The sequence below is a fragment of the Brachyhypopomus gauderio genome, chromosome 14 (assembly GCF_052324685.1).
Source record: "Brachyhypopomus gauderio isolate BG-103 chromosome 14, BGAUD_0.2, whole genome shotgun sequence".
NCBI lineage: Eukaryota > Metazoa > Chordata > Actinopteri > Gymnotiformes > Hypopomidae > Brachyhypopomus > Brachyhypopomus gauderio.
The window spans coordinates 2,060,333-2,083,045 of record NC_135224.1 but is presented as its reverse complement, the minus strand read 5'-3'; the positions used below and the strand labels follow the sequence as shown (position 1 = coordinate 2,083,045).

General features: G+C 43.9%; 1 protein-coding gene and 1 non-coding gene across 2 annotated transcripts in view; both read left to right on the top strand.

Annotated features, from left to right (window-relative positions):
- LOC143474448 (uncharacterized) overlaps positions 1-22,713 on the top strand; it is an 83,468-nt gene that overhangs the window by 46,876 nt on the left and 13,879 nt on the right. The window contains exons 8-10 of the mRNA XM_076971909.1: positions 17,261-17,314; positions 17,445-17,570; positions 18,477-18,666. Coding sequence (XP_076828024.1) covers positions 17,261-17,314; positions 17,445-17,570; positions 18,477-18,616 — 320 coding nt within the window. The 3' untranslated portion in view covers positions 18,617-18,666. Of the gene's footprint in view, positions 1-17,260; positions 17,315-17,444; positions 17,571-18,476 lie in introns of the transcript that reaches the window.
- Positions 14,798-14,961, top strand: LOC143475804 (U1 spliceosomal RNA). Its single transcript, XR_013121122.1, has one exon. It is a non-coding gene; the product is annotated as a U1 spliceosomal RNA (small nuclear RNA).

The window sequence follows — 22,713 nt, the reverse complement described above, 5'->3', positions numbered from 1 at the left end:
ACCTGTTCGATTGCTCTGTTATCGCTGTTTCAATAAAAGCGGCTATTATCCGCAATTGGATCCTTGTCTGCCTGATTAGTATGTTACAAGAAATAACATTATTACACTTTATTGTAAGTTGGAAATAGCAATGCTAAATCACCTTGACAACAACCTTGGCGAGACTTCCCTTCAAATCATGTAAATGTTATTGAACTTTATTATTGAAACAAAAGCCAATAACAGTCAACAGTGGTGGGTCTTCTTGAAGATTCTTCAGGTCACTGAGGTTCTGGGGTAGAGTTATGAGTCTCTACACAGTGACTTGGCTGATCCTCCAGGTTTTCTCTGGGATTCAGGTCTGCAGGCCACTCCATCTGAGGAAGCAGCTGTTCATGTTCATGCAGCCTAATGATGCAACCTTCATCAGCTAAAGCATTGTCATCCATGAAGATGACATTAGGCCTGTGCACAGTGATTGGATTAATGATGTTATTCAAGTAGTATGGGCTTGACACAAAGTGTAGGGCAGGTCTGTACTGACTAGACACACCTGCCCACACTGTAACACTACCACCATCATCACCATCAACACCACCACCATTACCACCACCACCATTACCACCATCACCATCACCACCACAACCATCACCATCAATACCACCACCATCACCACAACATCATAACGCTCCAACATCATAACGCTCGCCTTGACGTCTGCAACATCATAACGCTCTCCTTGATGTCGCCAGCGTCATTAGCAGCCATCATTTCTGCTTTTCATGAGTATCAGCTTTCATCAGTGAACAGCACTGAGGCTCACTGGTCCCTCATCCAACACAAATGCTCCCTGGTTCTTGGGTTCCTCTCACCTCCCTTAAATGTGCCTGGAGTTGAGTGGCATTCAGCATCCAGTTCCACAGGACACTGTTCACAATGAAGCGTCATCAATGTGAGATGTGGCCAAAGGAGACACTTCTATGCCTTTCTTTGACTCTTCCAGTCTCTCTGTATCTCTATTGTGACCTGTTGGTGACATTCTGGTGAGAACATCCTGTTTGAACCCTCCCAATAGTGAGGTACTGTTGATCAGTTGTTAGGTGCCGTCTTGGTCTCATGATGTCAAAATATGAACAGCATGATGAGGAGGACTGTTTAAAAACCAATTCTAATTACATTTTACTGTTTAGTTCCTTATTAGAGAACAGAAGTTGTGCAAAAGGTACTGAAACATTGAACAATTGGATACATGCATTCAAATGTTTAGAGAAGATCACATAAAGTTCACCCCTCCATGGATCACCACCTTATCGTGGTGGAGGGGTTTGCGTGCCTACATGATCCTAGGAGCTAGGTTGTCAGGATCAATGCCCCTGGTAGGGTCTCCCAAGACAAATTGGTCCTAGGTGATGTGCCAGACAAAGAGTGATCCAAAAACCCCTATGGAACGTTTACATAACAGGACCCAGTTACCCCTGCCCGGATCAGGGTTATCAGGGCCTCACCCCGGAGCCAGGCCTGGGGGAAGGGCTCCTTGCAAAGTGCCTGGTGGCCAGATTTCTACCCATGGGGCCCGGCCAGGCACAGCTCAAAGGAGGTACAGTGGTACCTCGAGATACGAGCTGCTCTACATACGAGCAATCCAAGATACGAGCACCGAGACGAGCAAAATTTCTGTTCGACATACGAGTGCACGCTCGAGATACGAGCATGAACCACTAGGTGGCAGTACAGTACTGTATTTCAATACTGTTGTAGCGACTACACCTCGCAGCGAATTCCCTAACAGACAGGCACTTGGCCCTTTAAGTGACACTGGGGGAGCGGCGCCAGCGCGCCAGGGGAGGGGAAGAGGACAGTGCTTTTGTTTAAGTTGCGTGGTAAATAAAGTTTCCCTCCTCGGGATTTTCTGGATTACGCAGTTTCTGCCTTATTTCCCGAACCCGCTTCACTGTACAGTACTACAAACGTTTTTTTTAACATTATGGTGAAGTTACTGTACGTATTGTTTAATTATACATGTTGCGTGTGCCTTTATTAATAAAGAACATGTCTTTTTTTCCACATTTACGCTAGTTTTGTGACTTTTTTAAGGACCGGAACCAATTACAATACTTTACATTGTTAAATTGCTTCGAGAACCGAGCAGTTCGAGATACGAGCACGGGTCTGGAACGGATTAAACTCGTATCTCGAGGTACCACTGTACATGGGTTCACTCTCCCATGGGCCCACTACCTGTGGGAGAGGTAGTAGTAGGGGTTTGGTGCATTGTGGATTGGGCGGTGGCCGAAGGCGGGGGCCTTGGCGTACTGATCCTCGGTTACTGAAGCTGGCTCTTGGGACATGGAACGTAACCTCTCTGGTTGGGAAGGAGCCTGAGCTGGTGTGCGAGGCTGAGAGATACCAACTAGATATAGTTGGGCTCACCTCGACACACGGCTTGGGTTCTGGAACTAATCCTCTCGAGAGGCTGGACTTTTCTGGAGTTGCCCAGGGTGAAAGGCGGAGGTCTGGAGTTGGCTTATTCATAGCTCCTCGGCTCGCCGCCTGTGTGTTGGGGTAGACAAGAGGGTTGCTTTCCTGCACCTTTGGGTTGGGGAACGGGCTCTGACTGTTGTTTGTGCTTTTGCACCAAATGGCAGTTCAGAGTACCCGGCCTTCTTGGAGTCCTTGGAGGGGATACTGGAAGGTGCCCCTTCTGGGGATCCCATTGTTCTGCTGGGGGACTTCAATGTTCACGTGGTCAACGGCAGTAAGACTTGGAAGGATGTGATTGGGAGGAATGGCCTCTCTGATCTGAACCTGAGTGGTGTTTTCTTATTAGACTTCTGTGCTCGTCACAGTCTGTCCATAATGAAGACCATGTTCGAGCACAGAGGTGTCCATAAGTGCACATGGCACCAGGATACCATAGGTCACAGCTCGATGATCGATTTTGTAATTGTGTCATCGGACTTGCGACCGTGTGTCTTGGACACTCGGGTGAAGAGAGGAGCTGAGCTGTCAACCGATAACCACCTAGTGGTGAGTTGGATCAGATGAGGATGCCAGACAGACCTGGTAGACCCAAACGTATCGTGAGGGTTTGCTGGGAACGTCTGGCAGAGGAACCTTTCAGAAAGGTCTCACATCCGGCAGAGCTTTGACCGCATCCCAAGGGAGGCCGGAGACATTGAGTCCAAATGGGCCTTGTTCCGTGCCTCCATTGTCAATGCGACAGACCGCAGCTGTGGCCGCAAAAGTTGTCGGTGTCTGTGCCGGTGCTTGCGAGGGTCCTAGAGGGTGCATGGGAGTTTGCTCAACCAGCCCACATCTTTTGTGGATGTATCTGCAGTTAACCAATATCAGTTTAAAAATGCTTATTCCAGCTAGGGGGCGTTGTATTGGTTATTACTGTTTATTGGGCACCTTTGTTCCCATGGTACTTTGCGTTCGTTTTTCCCCTTTTCTTCTATGTAAGAATGGAGTACTCGTTTGTCATCTGTAAAAGTCTTTGGATCTGTTTTAATCGTTTAACATCTAAGAAAGAGTGTTGGATACAAGCTCTCCTCTCTTAGTTCACGAGCAGGCAAAGTGGTATGTATATTCATTTTTAAGTTATAAGTTTCAGATGTTTTTGTGTAAACGAAAATGTTCTGATAGTCTGTCATCCATGTGCGTTTCTTTTAGTTCTACAGTGAAATAATGTTGATGTAATGACGCCGCGTAAGAGCAAAGTGTTGGTGTTACTGCAGCTCAGCATTAAACATCTGTGAAAGGAGCCAGAGCCTTCCGTGTCGTGACTAAGGAGGAACAGTAGAACACTATCTGCGTCCGGGAAGGCCGCCACGATAAACTCCGCGGAAAAGGAGCGACGCATTTCGCCTACGAAGATCACAAGAACGGTATACGCCCGCTGAAGGAAGTGCTATGTTTGAAATTATAGCGCTTAAGTAATAAGCACGTAAGATTAAGCAAATAATCTGAGTGACAAGTACTTGTAAACTGTCGCTGGTTTAAATGCCGTTAATATGTACTTCGTGGTCGCTCTAAGATAACGTCGGACATTTCACTTCTTCGGACTGTTTAAGATGTATGTACATTCCCACAAATAAGTAATTCTTAAAAGGCTTTAATGTATTTTATGTATTGTAAGGCTGCATTAATATTTCTACAGTTCTGTAGTTCAGTTTAACTACCATTGCCACGCGAAACAACCAAGGTGTTTGTTTATACATGATCAAATTATATCATTTCATTATCCATTATATCATTTAAAATTATAGTCGAATATAACATTACCATATAAACCAGACATGTCATGCACAAATCAGAATCCAGTGAGTCCCACAAAAGAAGTTAGCCATGCAGACATTACAATGCAAGAAAACATCGTAGGTCAAGGAGTCCCACCAGAACAAGCTGAAACAGAAGAACATGATGAAGAGGCCGGACAAACCCAGCATGCTCAGCTGACTGCAGATAATAATTTCCCAATCATTAGGAGAAGTCAACGTGTTCGTACTCTCACTGAACGGGGAACAGCACTGCAAAATAGTAAATTAAATGATCTGAAAAGGGACTTTGAGCGTATGTATAAGCAGTGGAAATATCATGTCAATGGTTTGAAAAGATCCATTAAGAATAAGGATGATGCAGACTTGATTGGTGAGATTGTGAGCACTGTCAATGCCACTCAATCTAGTGTTGTCCACATTTATGAAGAAATGAGACACATCGCAACACCTGATGCTGAAATTCGAAGAAAAACGGACACATGCTGTGCAGTCACTGGGACAGCGAATGAAAAGGCTCAACGCTTTCTCAGTGCAGACGGCGATCCTGAAGATTTACCCTGGCCTGAATCAGAGTCAGTGTTCGAAGCCTCTGTGTCTAGTGTCGGTTCAGTGACGTCCAACAAGACAAGGTCAGTTTCTATGATGTCTAGACAATCTTCCTATAAGTCGCTACAACGGAAGCAACAAGCAGCAGCTGAAGTAGCAGCTACACAAGAGGTAATTAAAATAATGAAGACGCAACACTTGTATGAGGAGGAAATAAGGGTGCTTGAGGCAGAGGATAAAAGGTTAACTGCCCAGAGAGAAGCTCAGGAACTTGTGATAGAAGCAGAAAATGCAAAAAGAAGAGCACAATTCTTAACAGAGAGTACTAACAGAAGAATGAAGATGGAAGAAAAGAAGAAAGAAGTAGAAAGATTAGAGGAACTAAAGAAGTATAATGCAGCACAAGCAAAGTTACAAGTTTACACAGAAAGTGTCAAAGATGAAGAATATCTTCATTCTACAGAGCCACAAGGACAAGATTATGTCTGTCCACCAAACATTCCTATTTATCTCTCTCAGCCCTGTTATTCCACTCAACAAGGTCCATTCACCCAAGCTCCTGTTTATCAGCCAGTTACTCTCACTGCTTCACATGAAGTTTCCAGTGATCTGGTGAAAGCTCTCGCTGATGCAATCACAGCCAATAGGATTCCAATTCCAGAACCTTCAGTCTTCTTAGGAGATCCTCTAAAATATAATGATTGGAAGCTGTCTTTCCGAACACTAATTCACTGTAAGAATTTACCACCTCAAGAGAAACTTTTCTTCCTGCATAAGTACGTAGGTGGTCCAGTCAAATGTGCTATTGAAGGGCATTTCCTGGTTGGAACCGAATCAGCATATCGTGCTGCTTGGGACATACTTGATGATAGATTTGGGAACCCCTTCATAATTGGCAAGTCATATCGTGACAAAATACAATCATGGCATAAGATCAATAACAAAGACAGCAAAGATCTTCGGGAGTTCGTAGATTTTCTGATCAATGTTGAATCAGCCATGCCTTATGTTCAAGGACTACAAGCTTTAAATGACTGTATTGAGAACCAAAGAATAGCAGCCAAGTTACCAGACTGGTTGAGCTCACGATGGAACAGAACAGTTACAAAGTACCAGGATGAAAACAAAGAGTTCCCTGACTTTAAATACTTTGTCACATTTCTCAACAAGGAAGCTAGGATTGCATGTAATCCTGTCACTTCATTACAAGCTATAAGACCGACAGAACAAGAAAAGTCTAAACAAGCCAGTCCTGCTCATTTAAAATCTCAACATCGCAGCGCAACCGTGAAGACGTTCACTACTAGCTCCAGAGAGAACAGTAGTAGCATGTGTGTCTTTTGTAAGAAATCTGGCCACACACTTCATAAATGCCGCAGTATTATGGAACAACCAGTCGAAGAAAGGTTGAAGTTTGTTCAAACAGAGAAGTTGTGCTTCGGCTGCTTAAGGGCTGGTCATAACTCCAAGGGATGCAACTCTAGAAGTGTATGTGATGAATGTGGAAAACGTCATCCAACTTGCCTACATCAAGATCGGCAGAAAGGGTATCAAGAACAAAGGGTTAGAACCAGTCAAGGACAGTTACGGGGAAATCAAGAGGTGGCAGAAAGAATGACTGAACATCAGAGAATGCAAGAAATCAAATCCGTGACCTCCAACAGGGTGATTCAGGAAAGGAACCACGCTCAGACATCACCAATCATTCCAGTGTATGTTTCTACAATAGCTGAGCCAAAAACAGAGGTTATGGTGTATGCTTTGCTTGATACTCAGAGCGACACTACATTCGTTTTGAATGACACAGTTGAAATGTTGAATGTCAAGAAGGAACCAGTTAAACTCAAAATCTCTACAATAACATCTAAAACTAAGGTTGTATCTAGCCACAAGTTGAACAGACTTCAAGTAAGAGGTATTAATTCTGAAGTGAGAATCAAATTACCGACATCTTATACCAGAGACTACATACCTGCTAACAGATCACATATACCAACATGTGAGACTGCAAGGAATTGGCCTCATCTAGAACATCTGGAGAAGGAGATTCCTCCTGAATTAGATTGTCAAGTAGGTTTGTTAATTGGCTATAATTGTCCACAAGCCTTACTTCCCAGAGATGTGCTCAGCGGTGAAGATGATCAGCCATTTGCTCTGAAATCTGTACTGGGTTGGAGCATCATTGGCTATAATAACACTAACAATGACTATGAAGATGAAATAGGTGTGAGCCATCGGATTATAGTGCAGCAAGTTTTACCAGCCGTTGAATCAGCTCACAGACTCAGATCTGAGGTTCAATTTGTGTTTAGGAACAAGGTTAAAGAGATCACATTATTAGACATATTAAAGGCTCTTGAGTCAGATTTTGCCGAACAGAATGGTGAACCAATAGCAGAACAAATGTCTCAAGAGGACCTCCAATTTATGGAGCAGTTGAGAGAAGGCATTATGCAGAAGGAAAATGGACATTATGAGATGCCTTTACCTTTTAAGAAGGAAAGACCGAATTTGCCAAATAACAAAGCTTGTGCGGAACATCGTCTAAAATGCTTAGAGAAGCAACTGAAGAAAGATGAGCTGTACTACAAGGACTATCTTGCTTTCATGGAGGACATGATTGTAAGAGGAGATGCTGAAAAGGTTCCAGAGAGGGAAATAAACAACCAACCTGCATGGTACATCCCTCACCATGGTGTTTACCATCCACAAAAACCAGGCAAGATTCGTGTGGTCTTTGACTGCTCAGCAAGATATCAGAATACATCCCTGAATGAGCATCTCTTGACGGGGCCTGATCTCACGAATAATCTCGTCGGAGTACTGTGTCGTTTTCGAAAGGGACAAGTGGCCATCATGTGTGATGTGGAACGTATGTTTCACCAATTTCAGGTTGCCCCTGCAGATCGAGATTACCTCAGGTTCCTGTGGTGGGAAAGAGGAAACATGGATGTCTTGCCATCAGTGTTTCGAATGAAAGTTCACCTGTTTGGAGCTGCCTCTTCTCCTGGATGTGCAAACTTTGGGCTGAAGCATCTCGCCTCCCAAGGTGAAGGCAAGTTCAGTCAATCTACACTGAAGTTCATACAGCGTAATTTTTATGTTGACGATGGCTTAGCAAGTGTGGACAGTGAGGAAGAAGCTGTTCATCTTATTAGAGAAGCTAGAGATCTCTGCAATACTGGAAAGCTTCACTTGCATAAGTTCATCTCCAACAGCAAAAGGGTGATTGCTACAATCCCTAAGGACGAATGCGCTGAAGGGGCTACTGATCTTGACCTGGCTTTAGGAGAACCAAAAATAGGAAGGGTGTTAGGAGTTCAGTGGTGCTTGGCTTCAGACAAATTTCAGTTTACAGTACATGTAAAGGAAAATCCTCTTACAAGAAGAGGAGTGCTGTCTACTGTAGCATCGATTTTTGACCCTCTCGGATTTGTTGCGCCTTTCATCCTAGTTGGGAAAAGAATCTTACAAAGAATGTGTCAAGACAAGATAGGCTGGGATGAACCACTTCCTGACGACCTTAAACCACAGTGGGAAGCTTGGCTTCAAGATTTGCGCAACCTGCCTTCAGTAAAGATCCCACGTTGCTACGTGCCAACATCATTCAGAGATATTCAGCAGTGTGAGCTGCATCATTTTTCTGATGCTAGTACATCAGGCTACGGAGCCTGTTCATACATCAGAACTGTGAGCAAGTCTGGAGAAGTTTACTGTGCACTAGTAATGGGTAAAGCAAAGGTTACTCCAAGGAAGGTAATAACAATACCTAGACTAGAGCTGTCAGCTGCAGTCACTGCTACAAGAATTGGTGATCTGCTTACAAGGGAATTAGAATTAGAGTGTGTCTCTGAATACTATTGGACTGATTCCAAGGTTGTTCTTGGCTATATTAATAACGATGCGAGGAGGTTTCACGTATTTGTAGCCAACAGAATTCAGCAGATCAGGTCTAGCACAAAGCCAAGTCAGTGGAGATATGTTGCTTCAGAGCACAACCCAGCTGACCATGCCTCTCGCGGTCTCACCTCAAAGGAGCTTGCAGAATCAAGTTGGTTAACTGGTCCAAGTTTCCTATGGCAAAGAGAACTCCCTAAAGAGGAAGAGATTAAGGTGGGAGAGATCGATGATGAAGACCCAGAACTCAAAAGGTCACAGGTTCACACAGTTAAGGCAAGGGAGGAGAGGTCTTTGTCAGATCGCCTACAGAAGTTCTCAGACTGGAAGAGGGTAGTGAAAGCCATAGCGAGACTCAGACGTTGTGTAAGACATGCAAAGGGTCTGAGAGATAGGTCAAATGAGTCCACTACTCTTGAAGAGAGGAAGGATGCTGAACAATTTTTAATTCAGATGGTCCAAGACGACGTGTTCAGAGATGAAATCAAGTCTCTAAAGCAAGGAAAGGATGTCAGTGCAACACGTTCTAAGTTGTACAAGTTGAATCCATTTGTTGATGAAAGGGGAATTCTAAGGGTCGGAGGAAGATTAACTCAAGCAGCGCTCCATCCCCATGTCAAACACCCAGCCATCCTTCCAAAGAGACATCATGTGTCTTCTCTACTCATAAAGCACTTTCACGAAAGGGTGCAACATCAAGGTCGTGGTTTGACCATTAATGAAATTCGTTCCAACGGCATTTGGATCTTAGGATGTAGTAGTGAAGTATCATCTTTCATTTACAAGTGTGTTAAATGTAGAAAATTCAGGAAATGCAGCCAGGAGCAGAAGATGGCTGACCTACCTCCAGAGAGAATGGAAACTACCCCCCCATTTACATATAGTGGTATGGACTGTTTCGGACCATTTTACATCAGGGAGGGAAGGAAAGAGCTTAAAAGATATGGCCTTCTCTTCAGTTGCATGTGCTCAAGAGCTGTTCATATAGAGGTATTAGATGACCTAAGCACTGATGCCTTTATTAATGCATTGCGTTGTTTCATCTCCATACGTGGTAATGTGAGTCAACTCTACAGTGATCGAGGTACCAACTTCAGTGGAGCAAGGAAGGAGTTCCTGGAATTGATGAAAGGAATGGATCCAGAACATGTGAAAGACTTAGGCTGTAGCTTTGTCATGAACCCGCCAGCTTCTAGTCACATGGGTGGTGTCTGGGAGAGACAGATTCGGACAGTAAGGAGCGTTCTAACATCCGTCTTAGATCAGTCTGCTAAGAGACTAGACAACTCATCTTTAAGAACATTCATGTATGAAACTATGGCAATTGTAAATAGTCGACCTTTAACTTCTGAGAACATCAATGACCCTACAGGGCCAGAACCGCTAACACCGAATCACATACTAACAATGAAGTCTGCGATCATTGCACCACCACCTGGAGAATTTGTGAAGGAAGATCTCTATCTTCAGAAAAGATGGAAAAGAGTGCAGTTCTTGGTGAATGACTTTTGGACCAGGTGGAGAAAGGAATATCTCCTGAACTTGCAACAGAGAAGTAAATGGAACAAGAGCAGACGAAATGCCAAAGTCAACGACATTGTTCTGCTTCAAGATGACTGCCTGCCACGAAATCAGTGGAAGCTAGCCAAAGTAGTAGAAGTCTTCCCAGGAAATGATGGCAGAGTCAGAAAACTTAAACTTATTATTAGTGATTCATCAATAGACAACAAGGGCACACGCACAATTAAACCCGTTTATTTAGAAAGACCTATACACAAAACTGTGTTGTTACTTGAGGCAGATTAAGAGTTTGATACAAAGTCATTGCATGTTTATATGACTGTACTTACTTTCTAAATTTGTGTATGTTTTGGTTTCAACAAGAATCACACCTTGTGCGATGGTGGGAGTGTATCTGCAGTTAACCAATATCAGTTTAAAAATGCTTATTCCAGCTAGGGGGCGTTGTATTGGTTATTACTGTTTATTGGGCACCTTTGTTCCCATGGTACTTTGCGTTCGTTTTTCCCCTTTTCTTCTATGTAAGAATGGAGTACTCGTTTGTCATCTGTAAAAGTCTTCGGATCTGTTTTAATCGTTTAACATCTAAGAAAGAGTGTTGGATACAAGCTCTCCTCTCTTAGTTCACGAGCAGGCAAAGTGGTATGTATATTCATTTTTAAGTTATAAGTTTCAGATGTTTTTGTGTAAACGAAAATGTTCTGATAGTCTGTCATCCATGTGCGTTTCTTTTAGTTCTACGGTGAAATAATGTTGATGTAATGACGCCGCGTAAGAGCAAAGTGTTGGTGTTACTGCAGCTCAGCATTAAACATCTGTGAAAGGAGCCAGAGCCTTCCGTGTCGTGACTAAGGAGGAACAGTGGATTTGGAGAAGGCAATCGACCGTGTCCCTTACGCAGGCATCCCCAAATGGTGGACCTTGGTCCGAATCCGGACCGAGTGATGGTTCTGTCTGGACCCATGCCCAACACGATTTCACAAAATTAGATCATTTTCATGGAGCATTTTTCCGGCGAAAGGCAGGCGCAGAGTCAAGCAGAAACCTCTACTGCAGTTATTACGGTAATAGCGTCACTCAGTTGAGCCAATCAGATCTTTTGTTTGTCCTGCGCAGCCAGTGCTGCTAGTTCACCCGGGCAGAGCCGAGCAGAGCGGAGGAGGTTATGGGTTGTTCCAAAATAAGAAAAGTTGATGCTGAAAACCGTTGTTTTAAAGATGATTGGACAGATACGTTTATGTTCATTCTTCCTGCAGGCAGGTCAAAACCTGTTTGTCTTATATGCTCAGAAACGGTTGCATTAATTAAAGTGGCAACATGAAACGGCACTACGAAACGAAGCACAGCTCTTTTGAGCAAATTTATCCGCTGAAGTCCGAGAGCACGCAAATTAACCGAACTGCAAGTCCAGTATGATCGATCTACTCGACTCATCACACATACTTTTACAGCCCAGCAACATGCAAACAAATGTTCACTGAAGGTATCATGGATTTTGAGGCAACATTTAAAAACATTTAATAACGGGACAGTCGTGAAGAAGTGCTTAAATGCTGTTGCTGAGACATTATTTGATGGAAAACAAAAAGACAATCTATGTGAAAAAATAAAACAAATTCCTATATCAGCTTCAACAGCAACTAGAAAATCAGACATATTAGCAGGTGATGTACTGGCACAGCTCGATACAAGCTATTCAGAGTGCACAATGCATATCTGGCCATCGATGAGTCTACAGATGTTACTGATAATGCCCAGCTTTTAGTGTGTGTGAGACTTTATCACAAAGATAGGAAGGAACTCTGTGAGGATCTGCTGGGTCTAACACCACTGGAAACACATACAAGAGGAAAGGACATATATGCAGCAATAAAAGAGATGCTGAGAATAAGACACACAGATCTGAAGCAGGTTGTTTCTGTTAACTTTTTACTTGAACTGTAAACCTTCAATTCTCTAGGCTTGGACTTCTTCATTTTAAGAGAATTTTTTTTTATTAGGCTCCGTTTGCACTTTTAAAATGTATTTGATTTTGAGGTGTCTGTTTTCTGAAATAAAGGTTGTAAAATTATTTGCCTGGGACTATTTTAAATATTGTAAAAAAGCTAGTTGTATACCTAAGTGCCATGTAAACATACGGGTGAACAAGACCATAAGGCAAAAGTTGGACTTTTGTTCGGACCTTTTACTAGGAGGAAATTTTAGCTCTGGACCTCAGTGAGTTTTAATTGAGTACCCCTGCGCTAAGGGATTCCTCTGGGGGGTGCTCCGAGTATAGGGTACAAGGCCCGCTGCGACGGGCTATCCAGTCCCTGAACAAATGGAGCAGGGGCTTGCTTCACATGGCCGGCAGTGTAACGAATGAGAGCTAAGAGGCGGACACAAAAGCTGAGGAGAGCAGGGTTTAATGGCTGGAGTATTAACATAGGGGGTAAGAGGGTGACGAGGCATACTAATAAAATACAAACTATCACAAACCAAGAACTGATAACCAGACAGGATGACTCAGAATACAAAAGACAAAGGAAAAACAAATACAAGAACTCAGAACAAGGCCAATAAACATAGAACAACTTACAAGGCAGGAATACAAACAACCAGGATTACTAACACAATGACTTCCAAAGAGGGACTCAAACACACGGAGTACAAGTACCAAACAAATTAAGACAAACTAGACACACCTGAAATCAAGGAAGGAGGGACAGACAAGACAAGGTGAACAACAGAAGACACGGACCGGACTAACTGGGGAACGGATCTAAACAAGGTTACACAGAAGACAAGGACAGGACTGACAGCGGGACGGGATTCATATATGACAGGCAGTAAGTCAGACTGGTTCCTGGTGGGAGTTGGACTCCTCCAGGGCTACCCTTTGTCACTGATTCTGTTCATAACTTTTATGGACAGAATTTCTCGCGTAGCCAAGTGGTGGAGGGGGTTCGTTTTGGTGGCCTTCAGGATTCCATGTCTCCTTTATGTGGATGATGTGGTCCTGTTAGCATCATCAGGCCAGGACTTACAGCTCTCGCTGGATCAGTTTGCAGCCGAGTGCGAGACGGCCATGATGAGAATCAGCACCTCTTAAACTGAGACCATGGTACTCAGTTGGACAAGGGTGGAGTGCCCTCTCTGGGTCAGGAATGAGTCCTTGCCTCAAGTGGAGGAATTCAAGTATCTCAGGTTCACATGTGAGGGAATGATGGAACGAGAGATTGACAGGTGGATCGGTGCTGCGGCTGCAGTATTGCGGACGCTGTGCCGGACCGTTGTAGTGAAGAGATAGCTAAGTAAAGCTCTCGATTTACTGGTCAATCTACATTCTGACTCTTACCTATGGTCACGAACTCAGGTTAGTTGTAACGCAGGGCGTACAGATCGGTACACACTGCGTTATGAAACGAAGGGGAACATGAACCCAAATGCCGTATGAAAACCAATCTGCATGCACATAAAAACACACACACACACCGAAGCAAAACGAAACTAAAATAGACGCGGAAAACTCAACGCGTAAACGAAACTCAACCGTCTAGGCACGGGAGGAATAAATAACCAAGGCAACCGAAATAACGCGGAAGTATTACAATGCGTGAAAACGCAACAAAGGACTCCAGGGGAAGACTGGACACAGGCAAACGCCGCAACAAAACAAAACCTTTCCCAAAAATAAAAGAGTAACTGACAGGAAGAGATAAAGCTGGAGGAAAACTTGAGAAGGGCCAGAAGTGGCGCAGGAGGTAGATACTCGAATAAGTGACAGGTAAGTAAGAGAGATAAAGGTGATGAGACACCTTGTAACGACACGCAACACTAGAGAAGAGACGAGAGAGAGAAGGCTGAGACTGTGACGGCAAGACACCAAAACGAATCAGCAGTGATCCGCTTCACCAAGCTTCCTTAAGAAGCCTTAGAAACGGCTGAAACGGATCAGCGCTGATTGCGCCCAGCTAGTCTAGGACTGACTCGGGTGCCTCTTCTGGAGGTAGAAGGTGTGGCATCCGAGCCAGCCCTGACATTAGTGACCGAAAGAATGAGATCGCGAATACAAGTGGCCGAAATGAGTTTTCTCCGTAGGGTGTCCGGGCTCTCCATTAGAGATAAGGTATGGAGCACGGTCATCCAGGAGAGGCTCAGAGTAGAGTTGCTGCTCCTCCACGTAGAGAGGAGCCAGTTGAGGTGGTTTGGGCATCTGGTCCAGATTCCACCTGGGTACCTCCCTAGGGAGGCACTCCAGGCATGTCCAACTGGGAGGAGATCCTGGGGAAGACCCAGGACACACTGGAGAGATTATATCTCTCAGCTGTCCTGGGAATGCCTCAGTATCCTCCCAGAGGAGCTAGAAGAGGTGGCTGGGGAGAAGAAAACCTGGGCCTCTTTGCTTAGGCTACTGCCCCTGCCACCTGAACCTGGATAAAGTGGGTGACAATGGATGGATGGATGGACATTAAGTTCACCTGTAAAGGTCAGAGTGCATTTTAAGTTCATCCTGAAATTTCACCTGAAAGCCAAATATCCCAAACATTTGTGACTAGAGTATGTATCTTTAGACTTTTAATGATGAGAACATCATACTTACCTGGCAGGGATGAGACCATGATCAGGAAAGGGGTTTGCCCAAGGTGAGCCTGAGCCATTGCACTCAGGCTGTGCTGACCCTTGCAAATTCCCCAAATGTGGGAATCTCGACTGTATAATTTCTGGTGGTGGGGGACTGCATTCGCTCTCTCCCCTGATACATTTTTGGGGCAGTCATGGTCTGGTGGTTAGGGAACTGGTCTTGTGACCGAAGGATTGTGGGTTCGATTCCCAGGCCTGAGGCTATGACTGAGGTGCCCTTGAGCAAGGCACCTAACCCCAACTGCTCCCCAGGCGCCGGGCTAGGGCTGCCCAATGCTCTGGGCATGTATGCACCACAGCCCCCTATTAGTCACTAGTGTGTGTGTGTGTGTGTGTGTGTGTGTGTGTGTGTGTGTGTGTGTATGTGTGTGTGTGTGTGTGTGTGTGTGTGTGTTCTAACTGCACAGATGGTTAAAAAGCGGAGGACAAATTTTGATTGCGGTGAAAAAATCACAATTGACAAAATATGGCACATTTACATTTAATGGCACATTTACATTTACATTAGAGCTCAGAGGCTCAACCGATAAGTGAGTAGCATGGATATTGTGTGTGTGTGTGTGTGTGTGTGTGTACTCTGTGTACTTCACTACAATATAGATGGACAGACGTATGGACAGATAGACATACCCTCTACTGTCCCTTAGAATATCCGTCATATCTTCGTGTCCTATATAATATCAGGTAAAACCCTCCTAAGGCCTGTGTGTGAACATGATGTGTGAAAGTGGTGTGAGCCTTTCCTGAGTGTTTGAGGGCTGTTTCATAGAAATAGGGTGAACAGCTGCACATGTCCTTGTATGCAGTGTGTCTGTAAAGTGTCATCTAGAAACCGCAGTGTGGTTGAGGTTGTTTCTGTTGGGCTTCAAAGAGGCTCAAGAGTCTGTACCTCCATCATAGAGGGTATGGGGTTTTCACATGTGCAACAGTGCAGTGTTGTTTGTGTGTTGTGAGACTCTGTACCTCCATGATAGAGGGTGTGGGGTTTTACATGATGGAGGGTGAGGGGTTTTATATGATGGAGGTTGAGTCTATCTGCACTGGGCCAGTGACAGTGTGAAACAACTGTGCTATGAATTTACGCACGTATGTTATGTTACTGGTGGGATGCATACATGTTCTGTTACAGGACGGAAGTGGATCCAGATACCAGACCGGGATTTGTTTACTCCTCTCTCCTAATTGGGATGCTGCTCCGCCCTAACAGGAGGGCCAACGAGATATAAGGACGGCAGACAGGAGGAGAAGCAGCTACTACAGGCCAGCAGCTGTAGTGGTAGCTTGGGGGCACGTTTGATAGACTGTGCAGACTTTGTGTTGCTTTGGCCTGACTAGTTGGCGTGGTTGTTTAGTGTATTCATATGTGACCATACATGTTATGTGGGTTTCTTATGTTGTCCTTCCTTTTCCTCCCTCCCCTCTGGTTAGTAGGAAGTGGCTGCCATGTTGTTTTGGGTTGGTTGTATCTGTTTGTTAGTAGGGAGAAATAGACTTGTGTGTTTTCTTTTCGGGGTTAGACGTAGACGTATTTTCTTTCTAATGTGGGGTTTTGTTTATGTTGGCTTATGTCACTTCTGAAATAATAAATGAATGAATGAATGAATGTTTCGATTTATATAGCAATACCAGATTTATATAACAACACCAGAGTTGTTTAGTGTGTATAAGTATTTCTTTATTTTATATGATTATAGATATATTGATGACTAAAAAGCCTATATATAAATATACATGTATAAAATACATCCACGCTAAACGTAGATCCCGTGTGTGCTGTCTTGGACGCTGTGGTGGCCTATAGCCTAGAATGGGTCATAACAAGTATCTTCTGATAGTCCAGTGTCCTGTGCCACACATGTATTGACATCATTATACCCATTTCATACTATCCTACAATACTGTAATGAACATCATAGGACACTATACCAATGTGAGTCTCTGACAGCCTGGCAGCATCACACAATGTGTGCAGTCATTTTCCAGAATGGTGGTGTTCATCATCATGACACTCTTGGCCCTACAACACTCCCCACAACATCACCTTCCTCAACACAGAGCACAACATACTCACTCTCACAACAAGAGTCAAGAGTGAGATCAACAAGATGGAAGTGAAATCAGCTGTTTTAGACGGTTTAGAGGCAGTAACATTAACGAGATGACAATAAAAATACTTTAGGTTCTTCCTTTGCATACATCTAATCATAATTACAGCATGTAGATTCAGTAGAAAACACTGCTCAAATTTGCATTATGATCATGTCAAATTTCACATGCTTCTCAAGTAAGTTGAATTACCCAGACTGTCCAAAAGGAGGCACTACTGCACTACTGCATGACACCTCCCACCCTAAAGCAGACTTATAAATTAACTGAGAACTTTAAACTAAATGTTTTGTTTTGTTTTTTAACAGTATTAGGCAGACCAGATTCAGATGGAGTCTCCTCTCAGACACCACCAACAAAACGTAAATGGAATTCAGAATTTATTTGGACATGAAATACAATACTGGCTTTTACATGTTTATAGTTCATGTCGGATTACCTGGTAGATGATCTATGTTTAAGATGTCTCTCTAAAAACCTGGTCTTTTACAGAGGGTATCGAATTATTTCCCTCGGATGAAGTTATCATCACTGCCATCCGCTGTCTGCCATTGCTAACACTCCTGATAGCAGTGTGCTATCTCAACAGACTCTACAAACAGTTAAAACTAAGAGCTGGTGAGTCACTCCGCAACACACAGACTAAACATCTTTAATCAATCACAAACCACAGAGATTCACTGGCAAATCCTGAATAAATTATTGAAAACAGAAAGTCTAACATAAGGACTGTAAGGTTTAGGCCTACATAACAAAATGGGAGAAGCAGTTAGAGGTCCAGAGACAATCCAGATTGAGAACAAGCCAAAACGAAATAGGTGTACAAGGCTATGTCTAAAACGTAGGGAGTAGAACGTAGAGATAATTGCACGAAAATGTAAGGAGTCAAAGTAAAAAGTCGGATGAGAAATAATTACTTCACAAAAGTATAGATACCCAAAATTTTTACTTAAGTAAGGTAACAAAGTATGTGTACATATATCATTTATTGTGCCCTGAAGGCTATTTGCAGGTTGCTTCTCTTCTAGACACCATAGATGTGTGTAATTGTGTAATTGTTAATCACTAATAATATAAACTGTGTAATTGCTAGTAACCAATGAAAGATGGTTGTGTAATTACTTGTAACCAATGATAAATGACCTAAATGATTGTGTAATTACCAGCAACCAATCACAGGACCTAAAGAGTTGAATTATGCTTATTAAGTATTTAATTAAATAAGAGCAATATCATTGGATATTTTTCTTTAATTATTTCCACTTTTGAAAGTCAAAACAAGACATGGTAACCATTAAAGGTCATGTATGACTTTAAAATACACTGTAGAGTCATGTGGTGTGTCATGATGGAGTAATGGAGAGAAAATGGTATAATCAAGTTAACATACGTCTCATTTTGAAAATACGCATACACATAGAGTGTGTATTTCACCTGTAGATCAATAACGTGTGGTCTATAGGACTGGCTTTTAAATCCAGTTCACCTGAGAAATGACTGTGTTTATGTGTTTATGTTTGTAAGGTACAGCAAATATCCGGAAAACAGAAGAAGGAGAAAGAGGACAGGAAGAGAGGGATGAACCAACAGAACAGGAAAGAAGAGAGGAAGAGATGGATGAACCAACAGGACAGAAAAGAGGGATGAAAATGAGAGCAGTGTAGGAGTGGTGGAGGAGTGATGGAGGAGTGGTGCAGGAGTGGTGCAGGAGAGATGGAGGAGTGATGAAGGAGTGATGAAGGAGTGATGCAGGAGTGATGCAGGAGTGATGGAGGAGAGATGGAGGAGTGATGGAGGAGAGATGGAGGAGTGATGGAGGAGTGGTACAGGAGTGATGGAGGAGTGATGGAGGAGAGATGGAGGAGTGATGGAGGAGTGATGGATGAGTGATGGAGGAGTGGTACAGGAGTGATGAAGGAGTGATGGAGGAGTGATGGAGGAGTGATGGAGGAGTGATGGAGGAGTGGTACAGGAGTGATGGAGGAGTGGTACAGGAGTGATGAAGGAGTGATGGAGGAGTGATGGATGAGTGATGGATGAGTGGTGGAGGAGTGGTACAGGAGTGATGGAGGAGTGATGGAGGAGTGGTACAGGAGTGATGGAGGAGTGGTACAGGAGTGATGGAGGAGTGGTACAGGAGTGATGAAGGAGTGATGGAGGAGTGATGGATGAGTGATGGAGGAGTGGTGGAGGTGAGATGGAGGAGTGATGGAGGAGTGGTGGAAGAGCAGAGAGGTGTGGCAGGAGAGGAGCAGGATGTGAGGAGGAGCTGATGATGATGTGAAGAATGAAGCTGAATGTGCGTGCAGGAGACGGTAAAGCACTGAGCAGTAGGACTCACTTCACCTCACTGATTCACTTCACTGACTCACTTCACCTCACTGACTCACTTCACCTCACTGACTCACTTCACCTCACTGACTCACTTCACCTCACTGACTCACTTCACCTCACTGACTCACTTCACTGACTCACTTCACTGACTCACTTCACTGATTCACTTCACTTCACTGATTCACTTCACCTCACTGACTCACTTCACCTCACTGACTCACTTCACCTCACTGACTCACTTCACCTCACTGACTCACTTCACCTCACTGACTCACTTCACTGACTCACTTCACTGATTCACTTCCCTTCACTGACTCACTTCACCTCACTGACTCACTTCACCTCACTGACTCACTTCACCTCACTGACTCACTACACCTCACTGACTCACTTCACTGATTCACTTCACTGACTCACTTCACTGACTCACTTCACCTCACTGACTCACTTCACCTCACTGACTCACTTCACCTCACTGACTCACTTCACCTCACTGACTCACTTCACCTCACTGACTCACTTCACCTCACTGACTCACTTCACCTCACTGACTCACTTCACCTCACTGACTCACTTCACCTCACTGACTCACTACACTTCACTGACTCACTACACTTCACTGACTCACTTCACTTCACTGATTCACTTCACTTCACTGATTCACTTCACTTCACTGACTCACTTCACCTCACTGACTCACTTCACCTCACTGACTCACTTCACCTCACTGACTCACTTCACTGACTCACTTCACTGATTCACTTCCCTTCACTGACTCACTTCCCCTCACTGATTCACTTCACCTCACTGACTCACTTCACCTCACTGACTCACTTCACCTCACTGACTCACTTCACCTCACTGACTCACTTCACCTCACTGACTCACTTCACCTCACTGACTCACTTCACCTCACTGACTCACTTCACTGACTCACTACACTTCACTGACTCACTACACTTCACTGACTCACTTCACTTCACTGTTTCACCTCACTGATTCACTTCACCTCACTGACTCACTTCACCTCACTGACTCACTTCACCTCACTGACTCACTTCACCTCACTGACTCACTTCACCTCACTGACTCACTTCACTGACTCACTTCACTGACTCACTTCACTGATTCACTTCACTGATTCACTTCACCTCACTGACTCACTTCACCTCACTGACTCACTTCACCTCACTGACTCACTTCACCTCACTGACTCACTTCACCTCACTGACTCACTTCACTGACTCACTTCACTGATTCACTTCACTGATTCACTTCACTGATTCACTTCCCTTCACTGACTCACTTCACCTCACTGACTCACTACACCTCACTGACTCACTACACCTCACTGACTCACTTCACTGATTCACTTCACTGATTCACTTCACTGACTCACTTCACTGACTCACTTCACCTCACTGACTCACTACACTTCACTGACTCACTTCACTTCACTGACTCACTTCACTTCACTGATTCACTTCACCTCACTGACTCACTTCACCTCACTGACTCACTTCACCTCACTGACTCACTTCACCTCACTGACTCACTTCACTGACTCACTACACTTCACTGACTCACTACACTTCACTGATTCACTTCACCTCACTGACTCACTTCACCTCACTGACTCACTTCACCTCACTGACTCACTTCACCTCACTGACTCACTTCACCTCACTGACTCACCTCACTGACTCACCTCACTGACTCACTTCACTGACTCACTTCACCTCACTGACTCACTTCACTGACTCACTTCACTGACTCACTTCACTGACTCACTTCACTGACTCACTTCACTGACTCACTTCACTGACTCACTTCACCTCACTGACTCACTTCACCTCACTGACTCACTTCACCTCACTGACTCACTTCACTTCACTGACTCACTTCACCTCACTGACTCACTTCACCTCACTGACTCACTTCACCTCACTGACTCACTTCCCTTCACTGACTCACTTCCCTTCACTGACTCACTTCCCTTCACTGACTCACTTCACCTCACTGACTCACTTCCCTTCACTGACTCACTTCACTTCACTGACTCACGTCCCCTCACTGACTCACTTCACTTCACTGATTCACTTCACTTCACTGACTCACTTCACTTCACTGACTCACTTCCCTTCACTGACTCACTTCCCTTCACTGACTCACTTCCCTTCACTGACTCACTTCCCTTCACTGACTCAACTCAGCTGGAACAAACCAGTGTTGTAAACTGAGTCAGTTCAGCACCATAAACTGAATCAGATACTAGACTATCACACCAAGTATCCTAAACTTACTCTAATGTTAATGCATTCTAATCTGAATTGATAGAGTATTATTATAAAACGAATTAGATATTGAACTATCCCAAATTGAAACAGATGTTAAAGTGTCATAAACTGAATCTGCTGTTAGTTTATCCTAAACTGAATTGAGTGTTGAAGGAGCTTAAATGTGAATCAGGTGTTGTTAGCTAGAGCAGTACATAGTTAAGTGAGTATAGCAGTTAGTAGGGGTGTTTGAACTGAGCTGTGATTGGCTGTGACTCTCCAGGACTGGATATCTTTGATGGTAACAGGAGACTGGGAATACTGGGAATGCCAAAAATGCCAGGCGTGCCCACCACTCAGTCTGCTCGTACCCAGTTTTGTAGCTGGACCTCATCCCACTAACAGCATGCAGGGAACCACGGGCCAGTACCATCACCATAGACCAGTACCATCACCATGGGCCAGTACCATCACCATGGGCCAGTACCACCACCATGGACCAGTACCATCACCATGGACCAGAACCACCACCATGGACCAGTACTGTTCGGTTTTCCCACCGAAAGGGCATTGACGAAACGGCAGACAGATATAACTCTTTGTGGATTTGTTTATTTTCTTTATTTTCAGGTTATTCCCACAGCTTTTAGGCAGCCTTTAGTTGGCTCTTAGTCAGCATTTAGGTAGCTCTTAGGTCATAAACCTAAAAGTACAAAAAAAAAACCGTATACATAAGTAACATGGTATAAATAAGGCCATACAGCCATGCTCATAAAAATGCAGGATATTTAAATTAACCCCAGGGTTAATATAATATATAAACAATGCACAAATGCAATAAATGTAACATATAAACAGTGAAAATACTTGGCAGGGTTAGCACAGTGCATTAACTAGCTGACCTAACATTTACCTGGTAAACCCATTTCAATATTTAACCGTAAATGCGTAGTGATTAATAATAATAATGATTAATATAAACACTTAACCGTTTTATCAAAGACACAAAGCCATAAATATAATTGTAGTCAAACAGTTGCGTTTACTCAATAGAAATCAAGCGCTAAACTGCAAAGTGTGCGGACTACATCTCCCATGATGCAACAGATAACATGCAGACGCGTGACAGAACACAACTGAGTTGGAAAACA